Source organism: Pempheris klunzingeri, chromosome 17, assembly GCF_042242105.1.
Source record: "Pempheris klunzingeri isolate RE-2024b chromosome 17, fPemKlu1.hap1, whole genome shotgun sequence".
In the NCBI taxonomy this organism is placed as follows: Eukaryota; Metazoa; Chordata; class Actinopteri; order Acropomatiformes; family Pempheridae; genus Pempheris; species Pempheris klunzingeri.
Genome location: NC_092028.1, coordinates 5,894,023 through 5,908,004, shown reverse-complemented (window position 1 = coordinate 5,908,004; position 13,982 = coordinate 5,894,023). Strand labels below are relative to the sequence as shown.

The 13,982-nt window shown below is 43.6% G+C and overlaps 2 protein-coding genes across 2 annotated transcripts in view; both read right to left on the bottom strand.

Moving 5' to 3' along the window:
* Positions 1-1,183: 1,183 nt before the first annotated feature.
* On the bottom strand, positions 1,184-8,359 carry hao1 (hydroxyacid oxidase (glycolate oxidase) 1). Its single transcript, XM_070847649.1, has 8 exons — positions 8,208-8,359; positions 6,305-6,456; positions 4,096-4,366; positions 3,773-3,945; positions 3,126-3,217; positions 1,887-2,045; positions 1,555-1,624; positions 1,184-1,459 (listed from the first exon to the last, which is right to left on the bottom strand). The coding sequence occupies exons 1-8, from the start codon at positions 8,342-8,344 to the stop codon at positions 1,392-1,394; spliced, it is 1,122 nt and encodes a 373-aa protein (XP_070703750.1). The 5' UTR covers positions 8,345-8,359; the 3' UTR covers positions 1,184-1,391.
* A 1,298-nt stretch (positions 8,360-9,657) lies between these two features.
* smg1 (SMG1 nonsense mediated mRNA decay associated PI3K related kinase) overlaps positions 9,658-13,982 on the bottom strand; it is a 48,300-nt gene continuing 43,975 nt past the window's right edge. The window contains exons 58-64 of the mRNA XM_070847647.1: positions 13,700-13,879; positions 13,316-13,543; positions 12,958-13,169; positions 12,747-12,847; positions 11,995-12,171; positions 11,476-11,582; positions 9,658-10,955 (exon numbers count right to left, since the gene is read on the bottom strand). Coding sequence (XP_070703748.1) covers positions 10,878-10,955; positions 11,476-11,582; positions 11,995-12,171; positions 12,747-12,847; positions 12,958-13,169; positions 13,316-13,543; positions 13,700-13,879 — 1,083 coding nt within the window. The 3' untranslated portion in view covers positions 9,658-10,877. The remainder of the gene's footprint in view (positions 10,956-11,475; positions 11,583-11,994; positions 12,172-12,746; positions 12,848-12,957; positions 13,170-13,315; positions 13,544-13,699; positions 13,880-13,982) is intronic.

Here is a 13,982-nt window from a genome sequence, read left to right as displayed (position 1 = left end):
ATAGCATTAATGCATACATGGTGTTACGGGCCACTGTTCTGTTTTGCATGAGTGTCTCTCCCTCCTTGTTCTGTGTTTAAGGTGCAGCTGACGACGAGTGGTGACACCTGTGTGGAGTTGTGGGTGGACCATATAGGCAGTTCTTCCCCCACTCACACTCTCTCTCTCAGCTCCCTGGCACCTGATTTAGTTTCCAGCGTGTTAGCTGTGTTTGTTGGTTAAATAAATGATACTTCTGTTGAACGTAATTCAGTCTTGTGTGGCTCCGTGTGTTGCGGCTCAGAGCCAGTTGTAACACATGGTCTACCCCTGTTAATGTATTTGATTTTGCTTTAATGTACAGTGAGTTTGATTATTGTGATGTGTTGTAGTTACTGTGCAGCCATTAAATTTAGTTGATGTTAGTTTGTTAGTTCAGACACACAGGTCTACACACAACTAACCACCTTTTCTTAACCTGGCACCTTTGTCTCATACACACAGTCTGCAACAAGCCACTGAGGGACAAAGCTAAGCTAACAGCACTTAGCTTCCTTTGTCTCCTTTGCCCCACACCCCAGGGGGGCTGGCCATCACCATTTGGGCTCTCCCCCACCTTTGTGGGCCCATCTCACATTCCTCAGCCTTATCACACACACACACACTCTTCCTATTATTTGTTAGTTTAGTCATAGAGACTTAGTTAGATTGTTTGATTGATTTTGTTCTGTTTTAATAAATGTTTTAATACCTGCTGTCTTCTTTAATGTTGTACAAGGGTGAACACTGCCAACCTCTACACTGTCAAGAAATTCCAAAATCCTTCAGCTAGCTATCAATGTAGTAATTTTGGTAGTAATTATTAAATTAATTATAAAACATAATTCCAAATTGATAGTTTAGTATTTTCATGAGACTAAATCAATTAAAACGGCTATCTTTTCCTCGTTTTTCGAGGTGGTGCCCCAATCGAGGTGGACTTTATTCAAAGTTCCATTAATTTTAATAATTATTAATTATCTTTGATAATAATTAATTATTTCTGATAGCCAAATTGAACTTTACCACTTGTTAATGCACAACACTACATTGGTATTTGTTTATTGTGATGTCATTACTTGGAGTATCTTCACCCTCAGAGCAACAGAGGACACATGCTGAATACTAACCATGACCAGTAAAATGATCTTCACGTGCAAAGATCCCCTTTAATCAGTCCCACTTTATTCACTTACTGGAGGACATTTGCTGGTATCACACCATCACACCTAAGTCTTACATTAGGTTTGATGATGTAGAAGCTGTAGCATTACATTACAACAACTGAATACAAAAATGGCAAATTCATTTGACAAGTTAATGTGTCCAGTGATCCATAATACACTGGCTTGTGATTGTTACAACGTGTTCTCTCACATCCTGGAGTTGAACTCCGCTCTCCTGACCAGGGATCTGCTAACCTCAGATACAGAGCGACAACCTAGACAGACAGACAGACAGACACATAGTTACCATAGAGAAATGGTTGATAGGAAGATTGTTTGATATTAAATATGCCCTGTGCGTGTGTGTTACCTGACAGGGCCATAGCCAGCCGCAGCTCCTCTTTTAGAAGGCCCAGAAGCTCAATAACTCCCTGTTCCCCCTGGACACACATTCACAACATGCTAATTGTGTTTCACATCGGAATGATAGTGTTTATTAGACAGTTGAGTAGTCTAAGGATTATAATAATAAGCATCTTTCTGTTTGAGCCAACCTTGGTAAATATGTTGTAACATGCCAATGACTTAAACACACGTAACATGTTCAGGGTAATGGTAGCCAACACAGGAGTAACTGGGCTCAGGACTGCTGACCCTCTCCCTACAGAAGGCTCATGAGAGCAGATGAGTGTGGTGCTTCACCTGGCAAGCGAGGCCCCACAGCACTGGCCTGCCGACGAAGACAGCCTTTGCTCCCAGAGCTAAGGCCTTCAGGACGTCCGTCCCTCGCCTCACCCCTCCGTCCATGTAGACGTCACAGCGGCCCTGCACCGCCCTCACGACCTCCTCCAACACGTCCAGCTGAACACACAGAAACATGCACACGCTAAACGTTGTAACATAAAGTGCCGTCAAAAGTTGATATAAGATAAGAGAGACTTGATTTATCCCATGCTGGGGAAATTCACTTGTTACAGCAACAGGAGACAGAAAAGGTGCACAAGTGTCAGAAAGAGAAGTAGTGCAAAAACAAGGGGTATGACAAATATAAGAATATGAGAAAAAATATAAAATATTTGAGGGAGCTGCTCACGGCCCCCACAGTCTCATGCAGGGGGTGAGAGGTGTCGTCCATGATGGATGTCCTCTTCTCACCCACCACCTGTATCATCAGAGAACTTCTGGATGTGACAGTTGACAGTGTTGTGTCTGAAGTCCGAGGTGTAGAGGGTGAAGAGAAAGGGAGAAAGAACCGTCCCCTGGGGGGCCCCCGTGCTGCAGACCACCACATCAGACGCACAGTCCCAGAGCTCACATCCTGTGGTCTGTGGGTGAGGCAGTCAGTTGTCCGTGATGCCAGGTGACAGTCAACCCCCACTCCTTCCATCTTCACCCTCAGCACTGCTGGCTGGACGGTGTTGAAGGCACTGAAGAAGTCAAACAACACGATCCTCACAGTGATACAGTGCTTCCAGCATTCTCCTGGGGGGAGAGTGATTCCAGGCGCTGGCTGCCAGGTTTGTGGTTTGAAACTTGAACCTTTCTGTGTGGAGTTTACATGTTCTCCTTGTGCTTGTGTGGGTTTTCTCCGGGTACTCCGGCTTCCTCCCACAGTCCAAAGACATGCAGGTTAACTGGTGACTCTAAATGGCCTGTAGGTGTGAAATGAGCATGAATGGTTGTCTGTCTCTGTGTGTCGACCCTGCGATTGACTGGCGGCCAGTCCAGGGTGCACCCTGCCTTCACCTTGACCCTGAAGGATGAGCCGTAAGACAATGCACCATTTCCTCCTGTTTGAGAATTATTTGCTAATTATCTGCCTCATGAGGTAAACCTTGTTTTATTGTAACTGTTCCATCACATCAGAGATGGATGACACTGTCTTAGACCTGATATTTCACTAAAGCACAATTCACATACACAAACACACACAAGACAAACCGTGGCAGGAACTCCATCCAGCTGTCGAGCTCCATGATTGGACACCAGGATACCGTCGACACCATGGTTCAGAGCCTGAACAGCATCCTCGCCTGACCACACACACACACAGAAGCACAAGGTCATGTTGAACCAGACAGAGTCGGGCACATGATATCAGGCTGTGTTACTGAAAGCAGGTTAAAAACATGTCGTTGGCTGATTGTCATTTTGATTTTAACATCTTCAGAGATAATTGAGGTATTAAATACTGTCTGCTGGCAGCTTCAAGTGGAGCCTGTGTGAGCAACTACCTCAAGAACCCTCACTTTACTGGGGTTCAGGATTGGGACAATAAGGACAACAAGCAAGTAAGAGCCCACATTGTCTATGCAGGTGCCCCTTTTCAAATGTGTGTGTCAATAATTGGCCAGCTTGAAGAGGAATCCATAAGGCACCATTTAGCTTTTCAGAAAAAAGCTACACAGCAGAGAACACTGACATCAAACACTTCATTGTACTTTAATGTATAGAGTAACAGTGATGCACTGATTTGAGCTGTAAAATCAAATGTAAATTGAAATTCACAAATGATATTTTGATTTTCATGTTAAATTTGTGTTATCTAACTATCACGACTGTGTGTGTGTGTGGGTGTGTGTGTTTACCATTCAGTATTCCTTTCACAATCAAAGGTAGATTTGTGTGTTTTTTCAGCCAGGTGATGTCATCCCAGCAGAGAGTGGGGTCTATTGCTTTTGCAACATAAACAGCCAAACCACTGTCATTGCCATAGTTTCCTTCAGAGAAAGCCAGGGTGGCTGTTGAGAAGTTAGACATGCTGGAGACACACACACACACACACACACACACACACACACACACACACACACACACACACAAAATGAAGACTTAGAGTGGCACCATACACACAATGGTCACCAAGGTGATTCCATTGTTCTCTGCTCTTGCTGCTGTGTTTGGTTCCTACCTCAGATGTGGGGGCAGTTTAAAGTGGTTGCGCATGTCGTCCCATCTCCTCCCCAGGTATGGAGTATCCACGGTAACAAAGATAGCCTTGTAGCCCGCCTCCTCTGCCCGGCGGACCAACGATAATGTGAGCTCTCGGTCTTTATAGATGTAAAGTTGCAGCCACAGGACGCCCCCGTCGCCCGGTGAGGCTGTCATCGCTGACATCACTTCCTCTATAGTAGAAGTGGCCCAGGAGCTCAGCATCATCCCTGTTCCCACTGCTTGGCATGCTGTGCAGACACGTCATGTTACGGGTTTCTTGTTGAACACGGTCTCTTCTAGTGAGCTAATTAACTTTGGGAATCTACTTATTGGGATGAGCATCAGACCATCACTAAGAAAGAGACTTTCTTTTCTTTTTTTGTAATTGTCAGGTCAAACCATGCATTTACCTGGCCTTTAAGATGACCAACAGGTCTACTAGATAGACGTCATGATAGGATATAGAGGGATAAGTATGGATTAGTGGATGAAAACATCCAAGTCCTGTGTCACATTCTTGAATTTCATTCTATATTTCCGAGTTTCATATTACATTCTCAAGTTCCATCTTTCATTCCTAAGTTATAACCTATTTTCAGCATATCAAGGACTTTTGTCATTTTACAATGTGGTGTTGCACCATGACATCAAAGTTGCTTCATCCAATTCAGAATAATATAAATAAAATAAAACAATATACACTTATTTACATACACTGTTGCCCGTAAAGTTGGGATAAAATGTTTTTTACCTCTTCTCATGAAATGATTGTGACAATGTGATTTATTCTTGATAAATAAAGTGTATATCTTCTCAACTTTATTGATCCAAACATATCACAGTGAAACTTAAACCACAATTAACCTTTGCAAACTGTGTATTCAGGCTTTAACAAAATTGGGGGTATTGAACAATTATTCCAACTTTATGGGCAACAGTGTATATATATACATCCACACATATCCATTCAGTCCAGTCTTTCTTTCCAAGGCCCACTCTATATTCTTAAATTCCGTTGTATATAAGTTCCATGCTACACTCCCAAGGCCCATTCTCCATAACATTCACCGTCCGGCTCCATTCTATGTTCTCAAGTTTCTGCATTCTTGACTTCCATTATGTAATTCCAAGTAACGCTCTATTTTCAGGTTATACATAATATATTCACAGCATCTGATCTTTATTTCCAAGTTCCATTCCATTTACTCAAGGTTCATTCTGTTTTCTTAAATTCCATTCCAAACTACTTTGTCTTTTTTTAATGCTGCTTTCAGTACTTTCTATTTTATTTTTCTATTTAAGTAGAGTTATTATAAATTGTGAAAACAGGTTTTGTACACAGTTGAATGGATGTTTGATGGATGTTTTGATGCCCTAATGTAAAAAATTGAATTCAAATGGGCATACAGATGAACTTGATGGGTGTTTTGCTCAGCAACAAATGCTCGTGGAAAGTTAAGGCAAAAGGTAAAGTTGTTTAGATAAATGATTGTTGTGCAGAAAGTAAATACAAGCTGAGAAGAAAATATGATTGTATTGGACGTTTTCCAACAATCTTTTCGACGGTCTCATTTTTATATGGTACTCTCAGCCTAGTTGACTTGAAACATAGTTCAACATATGCATACTCCTCATTGGATTTTCTACAGCCAGAAGAAATATCCCAGCTGAAAAGCAATCTGTCACAGTATCATGGAACTGTCTACTACTGAAGTTCTACTGACTAAACACTGACTAAAACAAAACAAAGCAAAAAGACTAAAATGTGACTTTAAACCGACTACTGTGTTCAGTAAGTGACTAAATTCAATTGAACACTGGTTTCATTCTGTATTATTCTTTATTTTCAACTCCCAGTCTGTCACCATGTTTTCTCCGGTTACATTGTAATTTAGGTCACCAAATAGAGACCACATAGGAATTCTCTAATATTTTAAACAAAATAAACAAAACGTTTGAGGTGTCAGAAATATTTAGAAATACAAGACATGTAAAACGAAGAGGAAATATTTAAGGTCCTGAGCTATTTCCAGCAATCAGTCCAACAAATGTGTGGTTCTGATCAACTTAACTCCTTTGTATCCATTCTGTTGAAGCGTGAGTTTAGATCTACTACCCCTTCTGTACAACGGAGAACACAGTGATAACCTGTGTATGTGTGTGTGTGTGTGTGTGTGTGTGTTTGCCTCTTGCCGTAGCTGTCTCTCCCTCAGGATGAGCCATTCTCTGCATTGCTGTGGCTGCAACACACAGCGGCATGCTGAGCTTCTGGCCCAGCACAGAGACTGACAGATCCACAGCGGACACATCCCTCAGCACCCGGGGGACCAGATACCACCTGTACACACACACACACACACACACACACACACACACACACACACACACACACACACACACACACACACACACACACACACACACACACACACACACACACACACACACACACACACACACAATTCATGTCATTTACAGTTTTTCAAAGATTGGTTCTGGTGTGAGTTCACTTTTTCTAAACAGAAGCGTGGACCGAAGCTCACTTATCATTGCTTTGACACAAAATGCATTTAATGACCACATCTTTCAAACTTAAACTCAACCACCACCTGTGTATAAATTGTTAAATTTACACTCAAAACACAACACACGATTACTGCAATTTGCTTAATTCTGCAACATTTACATCTAAAAAAAGGAAAAAAATAATAGAAAAGACCAAGCACAGCTGATTCCTATTTCAGCTGAGCACCTCCCCTGGTTATTCTGCTTTTCAGTGTCAAGTCTTTGGAATGACTTTTCTCAGTTAACATGGACCCAGATCAGAGAGATTAGAGCTACCTACACTGATACTGTCATAAACCACGGTTGAGCTGCTGCAGTCGTTGATGTGGTCAGAATAACCAAAATGCTGCAAAGCTCAGAGAAATCTGATTCAGCGTGTTGGCAGGGGACACAAATGGTCAAAGTGCAAGTATTACAACTATTGCTAGGTTACTGTGAAAGCATCAAAACAGGCTGAGGCCTTCATCCGCTGTCCCCTTCGACAGGAACTCTGATCGTGCGAAGTGATCTTTGTTGCTCTGGATCAACGATGCATATATAGCATATTAGTATAACTTCTCCTTTAGGTGTTGGCTGGAGCATGCAGTACTGAGTCATGCTGTAGTTGTTCACTCTGTATGTGTGTATCTGTTAAAAGTTTTACATTTGCAGTGGCACTGTGGGAACATAGAGTCTGTCTAACACCTGGTGCCAAACAGACTAGTGGTGTGGCCACTCGGCTCCATGAGGAGGGTAAAGTCAAGACAACGATTCTGTCCGTGTTAACTAGTTTCCACACACCACTGAGTATACAAACACAGCCAGTGTGCTTGCTTTCTAATTGCTTTGGCTTTAAATGAGACATTATCATTTAGATCAGTGTGCCAGCGCTGATATGTTTACTGACTCCAGGTTCCACAGACTGAAGCTGTGAGATAACGGTTATTAAAAGTCTAATCAAACACGTTATCTCATCGTGTCCTATCATTCAAACAGTGTGTTCTGTTTACGCAGCACACAATGACTTAACGCAGAGCTGACGAGCCGAGCATTTTGAAACATGAAGGGAGTTTGTAATAACTGATGTCTAGTGAAGTATTTTGTTCGTCATCTCTTAATCAGGTCTGTTTTTTCTAAAATATCTTATTAAATACGCTCATTGGTGCATAAAGTTACACACATAGATATATGAAGACGGGAATAACAGAAGGAAGCATGAGTGTGATTGCTGCTTACAGCAATAAAAGGCCACATTAGTAGAGAGGACATTAAAAAGAAAACAAAACCACACACAAACCTGCATGTTCTTACCTGTAAAGGCTCAATGACAAGACTATAGAAGACGCTTTTAGAAATAGAGCCCGTTCCCCTGTCTTGTGGGGCCTCTTGTGCAGGCTGTGATTGGTGCTCAGGGCTTTGCAGATGACACAATGTCACAGTGAACAGTTACAGTCCTGCAGGAACTTTGGCTTCATGCTAGAACTATGTGAACTTCTCAGTGTGTGTGTGTGCATGGGCATGTGTGTGTGTGTGTATGTGTTGTACCTGCTAAAGGCAGCAACGTTGTCAGCCAGTGTTTTTTGCTCATCAGATCCTGAGCGGTAGTAGTCGTACACAGCTTTAGGAAGAACTTTCCTGGCTTCCTCCTCAAAGTCCGACACACACACACGCAGGCCTGACATGGCTACACAGCACCAACACACTGAGGCGGCTCTCCGTCTGTCACTCCGACACACAGCGCAGGGCGAGCTGTGATAAAAACAGCTGCTGTAATCATTAACCTGCTGGAGGCTCCATCAGCCTTAAGCTGCTTCCTCTTCATCATAACTTCTGAGGGTAATGAAACAAGATAAAGATTTCAGAACAAACCCAGAGGATCGTGGGCATTGTGGTTATGGCTCGGAACCACCTGGACCTTCATATCCTGTGTGTGTTTAGGCTAATAGTAGGTTATGAGATTGCTGCCTGTGAACTTTGAGTCCTCATGTTACGGAGTGTCGATAAAGCTGCTGGTGTTGAAGGAGGCCATGTCAGTTGAAATGCAATGTTGTTTATTGCTCATCTCTTTTCTATTAATATCACAGGAGTTCTACATGTCAGGGGTGTCACGGTGCAGCTGCACCTATAGGATCTCCGTCAACCATTCCTTGGATTTCATTTTACACTGAGTCATGATCTGTAACTATACTAGACTAACTGTGCCTACATGCACATTTACCTCATGTTACTGTATTTATGTTCATGTAACCTTAATGTATTTAGCTTCAATATCATGTTTACCCTAAATAACAATGTTTGTCGGTTCAAAGCTTCGGTCTAGATCAGCAGTTCCAAAACTGATGTCCAAAGGATCCAAAGATAAATGTGAGCATTTCCCAGAGTGGGAAAGTATCCAGGATTTCATCAGGAAAAGTCAGAAGAAAACCCTCATATATATCTTGGAAATGTTGTCATTTACAGTAAACAGAAGATTTAATCTGCTTCATATAAATCTGATAAGTTTAAGGCCTCTCGTCCCAGACATGTAAATCAGTTGAGTTTTAATCATCAGGCACGATGCCACAAACTGGTAACAAAGACAAAGGCTTCTTGGACTTCCTCGGGTAATAAGTGCCTGTATATGCAGTTACTGTAGCCTGGGAAGCAGACAAATCTGTGAGCTCAGGTTTTATTTGCTCTGGCAGACTGATTTCCAGCCGACCAATCACAAGTTACTCTCATATGGGGCGGGTTGGATACAATGACGGTGCAGAGGAGTGTGTGGGGCAACAAACACCTCCGCTTAAAAGCTTTTGTTGATAAAGACGTGTTTGCAGCTCTTCCAATAGGAGTTTGTAAAAGTTTAGCGTTACATCACATATTTAGTTGCACTGATTTGGCTGTAGGTCTATCCACTTACAAGGATTATGGTCTGTGCCCTTGATTACACTTTGAAATTTGTATGGCTGTTCATGTCCCATTGTTAAATAAAAACACTGAAAGCTTTTAAGTTCCATGTTTATTTGGCATTCAACAAAATCCAATAAAAGCTTTAAGAATTAACATTTTACACCATCACCAAAAACAGAATTCCTCCCGCTAAAAATGTAAAACTAGAAGGTCAAGGTTAATAAAATGCAAGCATAAGGGCTGGGAAGTGAATACATATGAGGCAAGCCACAGCTTCTGACAAGCAAGTCAAAAAAGACAGAAATCTACTTCTACAGTTCTATCTAAAGAAGGACTGAAGAAAGTCTGAAAGCACAACACAGACTAAAGATGCACACCGAAGAAAAAGAATCAGACAGAGGAACTCCCTCGTCTAAGTGAATTCACCTTTACGTGTCCGTTCTAAGCTCACAATTGAGCCATGACAACTATTTCACATGACAGGACGTTTTACTTTTATCCACAAAAGCACAATGAACCTTCCTGAGAAAACAACTCCGCTTAATCTTTTACTCTGAAATCTGACAACACGTCAGAGACGCGCCAAAGTCTTTACTGTTTATCAATCAAAATACAGTTCGATTACCATTTTCCACTTTTATTTCTTTTCATTTCAGGTTTCAGGTGGGTGTCCATGTAGCCTTAACAATCCTGTTGAACCTTCGCTCCCGTTCCTGCTCAGCCGTGTAACCCACTGGCTAATCAGAATCACAACACCATTGAGGAAAAGATTAGAGAAAAACAAGTGTGGCCATGTAAATGCCCCATCCATCTGAGCTCTAGCCCCGGTGAAGTCCCGCCCACAGCTGCCAGCTGTGCGCTTCAGTGGGAAACCGCTCACTTCCTCCTTCATCCTGCCCTCAGGTGGAGTTTGATTGGCTCAACAGGATGAAGTGATGTTTATGGGTACAACTTGATAGTGAGCTATGCAGGTGAGGGGGGAAGGTATTTCCAAGTCGAGGGTGAGGAGGCCTTTGCCCTCCTTCCCCCCTCCCCCATTCGGCGCTGCTTTGCCTGGACAAGCCCCAGAAAGGAAGGCGGGGCCGCAGGCCCACTAAGCATTGTGTTAGCCCGATCGCCGATGGTTGGGGGAGTGTGGTTGCAGCGGTGCTACGAGGTCGCTGCCCCAGTTTGGGTGCCCAGGAGTTTGGGAGGGCGGACTAGCATCCGCTTCCCATTTCCTTCCCCCAGTGTGGCCCGGTGCTGCTGTTCCGACACCCCAGACCCGCTGGACTCTGGTGGATCTCCAAGCCTTCGCTGGACCAAAGACATGAAGCAGCACAGCGTTCACACCCAGGCAGTCCAGCCCTCATACAGCTGGGCCAGGTTGTCCATGTTGGTGGCCTCTTTGATCACAAAGTCCACCTGCAACAAAACAGCACGACAGCAGTTCAGGAACACGTTCTGCAACCAGTTTTCAGCTCATTCCCCTGCTCTCTCTAATCAGTGCGGCTAGTGCAGCATAGGCCAGTGAGACTTAGAGTGGACCTGCTGTCAGAGCAACAAGCCTGCCAATGTGCAGATGAATGAGTTAGCTGCACTATGATCAGGATGCTTTAGGCTGGACCTCACACATTAAGTAATGTTCACATACTAATGGCTGTAACTAAAGAATGTTGACATAAATATGATTGAAAAGTCACTATAATCAGTTGGTGTAAAGAATGTATTATTCATGATGAGTTACCAGTACTTCTACATGACAACATACGCAACAAGTTATTATATTCTAGTATAGAAACTGTGAGCAACAAGAAACTCAACTGAAAGAATATTAGAATTATTAAACTATTCTAAATTATTAACTGTAGGGCTCACTGCTGATAAATGTTCATACAGTTTAAGCTGAATGTGAACGTGCCAGGAGAGCCAGTGTGAGTGTTACCTGCTCCGTGACGCTCATCCTCCTGTTGGGGTCGATGTCTCTGCCCTCCAGCTTGGCTTTCACGCGCTTCCACACACTGACTGCGTACGAGTTCCTCTCCTGGACAGCTGCAACATAGCATGCAGAGCAGTGCGGTGAGATTTTGCCACAATTTTATGCATTCATTGATTCATTCACTTGCAGGTCTGAAATCCATGTTCATTTAGATCCCACTTGAGAAAAAAGGCTCAAGTCCATCAAACACTTGCTCGACCACAACCATCTCTAACCATTGTTCTGCTTAAGAGTCTGTGCTAAGCGCCTGAAATAATTGATCTAGTGTTTAACCTGTTTGCGATGCTTAAAAATCCCACCTGGGTTCATCCTGAGGATGATACATATGTGACAGCTGCTGCTGTCTTTACTTAAAGTAGAGTGTGTTACTTTAGATCTTTTGTATAGGATTCATTTAGCAAGATAGGTGAATAATTCCCCAGCACAGACCAGCGAGCAGTCGCTGAAGAGAGAGAAGAACAGTACCTCGTCCTGTTTTGGGGTCTCGTACGGCCCTCTTGGGGCTGGGGTTGAGGCCTTTGCTGTTCATCAGCAGAGTACTGGGTGGGGTATCGGTGGGGGTTCCCAGGTTACGGGGCAGAGCCTTGCGTGCATTCTGGGACATTGAGTCTGGCTGGGTCTTCACCCCACTGCATCTGACAGCTGTCAAACCGCACAATGTAACGTAAAAGAAAAGTTGATTAGTATTAGACACATGAAATGTAGACACATCTCATGCATTCCATCCACGTTGTGTGTGCTTGAAGGTTGGCTGTAAAGTTTGTAGTTTTCTCTGCTCAGTCAGTAATGTTCCCTGAACCATGGAGCCACAGGAACAATCCTAGGAACTGAATAAGGACATGAGATTCCTTTTTGCACGTTTCTGTTTGTGTATCCACAACATCTGAAGAATCATGCAGAGGTGGAGCTGGGAACTTCCAAGTCCAGAGTGCCCGTCTCCTCAGTAGATTACTTCTTTCTACTCCTGAATGTACTTGACATGACAGTCAGCAAATTATGTGTTTTCCATTTACTTGCTTTAGTCTCTTGATTTTTAGTCCCACTCCCTCTCTCCCTATTATCTGTTTAGCTCTGGACGTGTGCTGTGAAAACCACTGGAGTCGAGGACAGCTGCTGTTCTAAGCTGAGGAGGAAGCTGCAGTGTCTTTACAGCCACCTTGCGAGACTACAAGGGTGAGGTAGGGGGGGAAACTGTGTATATTCCTGTAAGTCCGTACCTGCTGCAAAGCTCGTCTGCGCTGCAGAAACAGGACTGGCACATTCACCATCTCGGTCTGTCACCAGCGGGGAGGCAAAGCCCACCAGGCCATTATACACGCTGTGGTGACACACACACACACACACAGAATGTTAACGACATGATTTAGACAGAGGAATGAGGCGTGTCTCAGAGTGTGTGTGTGTGTGTGTGTGTGACAGTATGAGTACCTCTGGCTCTGGGAGTGCAGTTCCTTCAGGGTAGCAGGAATCTCCTCCAGCAGTTCAAGCTGCTCCTGGTTGCGAGGCTGCCCGCTGGCCTGGACCACAGTGAATAAGACAAGCTGGATGTTGTCCTGCCACGCTTTGTACTCCAACAGGAAGTGGCGCACACTGCCCTCATATGCCACCTCTTCACCATCTGCCAATGCTGCCTCCTCATCCTGTATGACGAAATTAACATAGAAAACTATTGTCATTGTTGTTCATGGTTGCATGAGCCTGTTTTAGCTCAAAGAAAACATTTTGGACATTTTTAAAAATTTATTAAAATTCCTGAGCATGTATTTAGTAGCTGGGCCTCGAGTACCTTAGCCATGGCTCTCAGCAGGTGCTTGACGTCAGCCAGTTGGCGGTTGTGGTTGGACAGAATGGTCTTAATGGAGTCAACCAGGAGCTGAAGTGTCTCTCCACAGGACTCCAGCTGCTGCTCACGCTCCTCCTGAGTTCTCCGCTCAACACTCAGCTCCTCCTCCAGCTGCCTCTGGGCACAGCTCAGCCAATCAGAACTGCCTATGGGCAGGTCCAGCACTGGAGTCTGTGGTTGTCAGAAAAAGGAATCCATGAAATACATGAATGAATTATCTACTTAAAACTAAAATGTTAATACATAAAACAAAACTTCTAATGCAGTTGATGAGCAACATGTCATTTGAAAGGAATATAGACTGTAGAGGTCAGAGGTCAAACCCACCAGTCTGTGCAGCAGTTGGAGCTCCAGTGGAGACACAGTGCTGCTAAACTGGGCAGCATAAGAACAGGTCTGCTGGCAGCGCTTCAGCAGCTCAAACAGTGCTGCATCCATGTTGAGGGCCTCGGCGGATCGAGTGCGAAGGCCTTCAAAGTTCAGGATGGTAGAGCACAAGAAAGTGACCTGGAAAAAGACGACAAGGAAACTTGGCTCATGATTCTTTTACATGCACAGAAGGTCAAAATCACTCTCTTCAATCATGATTTAGTCCAGTCACTTAAATCAT

What these genes read in the sequence shown, in the direction of transcription:
- hao1 (XM_070847649.1), bottom strand. Translation starts at nt 8,344, where the DNA reads ATGTCAGGCCTGCGTGTGTGTGTGTCGGACTTTGAGGAGGAAGCCAGG. An exon ending in TGGATGGAGTTCCTGCCACG is followed by an intron (nt 2,046 to 3,125) that starts GTTTGTCTTGTG and finishes CTGTGTGTTCAG; the next exon opens with CTGGACGTGTTGGAGGAGGT. An exon ending in GCTGGCTATGGCCCTGTCAG is followed by an intron (nt 1,460 to 1,554) that starts GTAACACACACG and finishes CTGTCTGTCTAG; the next exon opens with GTTGTCGCTCTGTATCTGAG.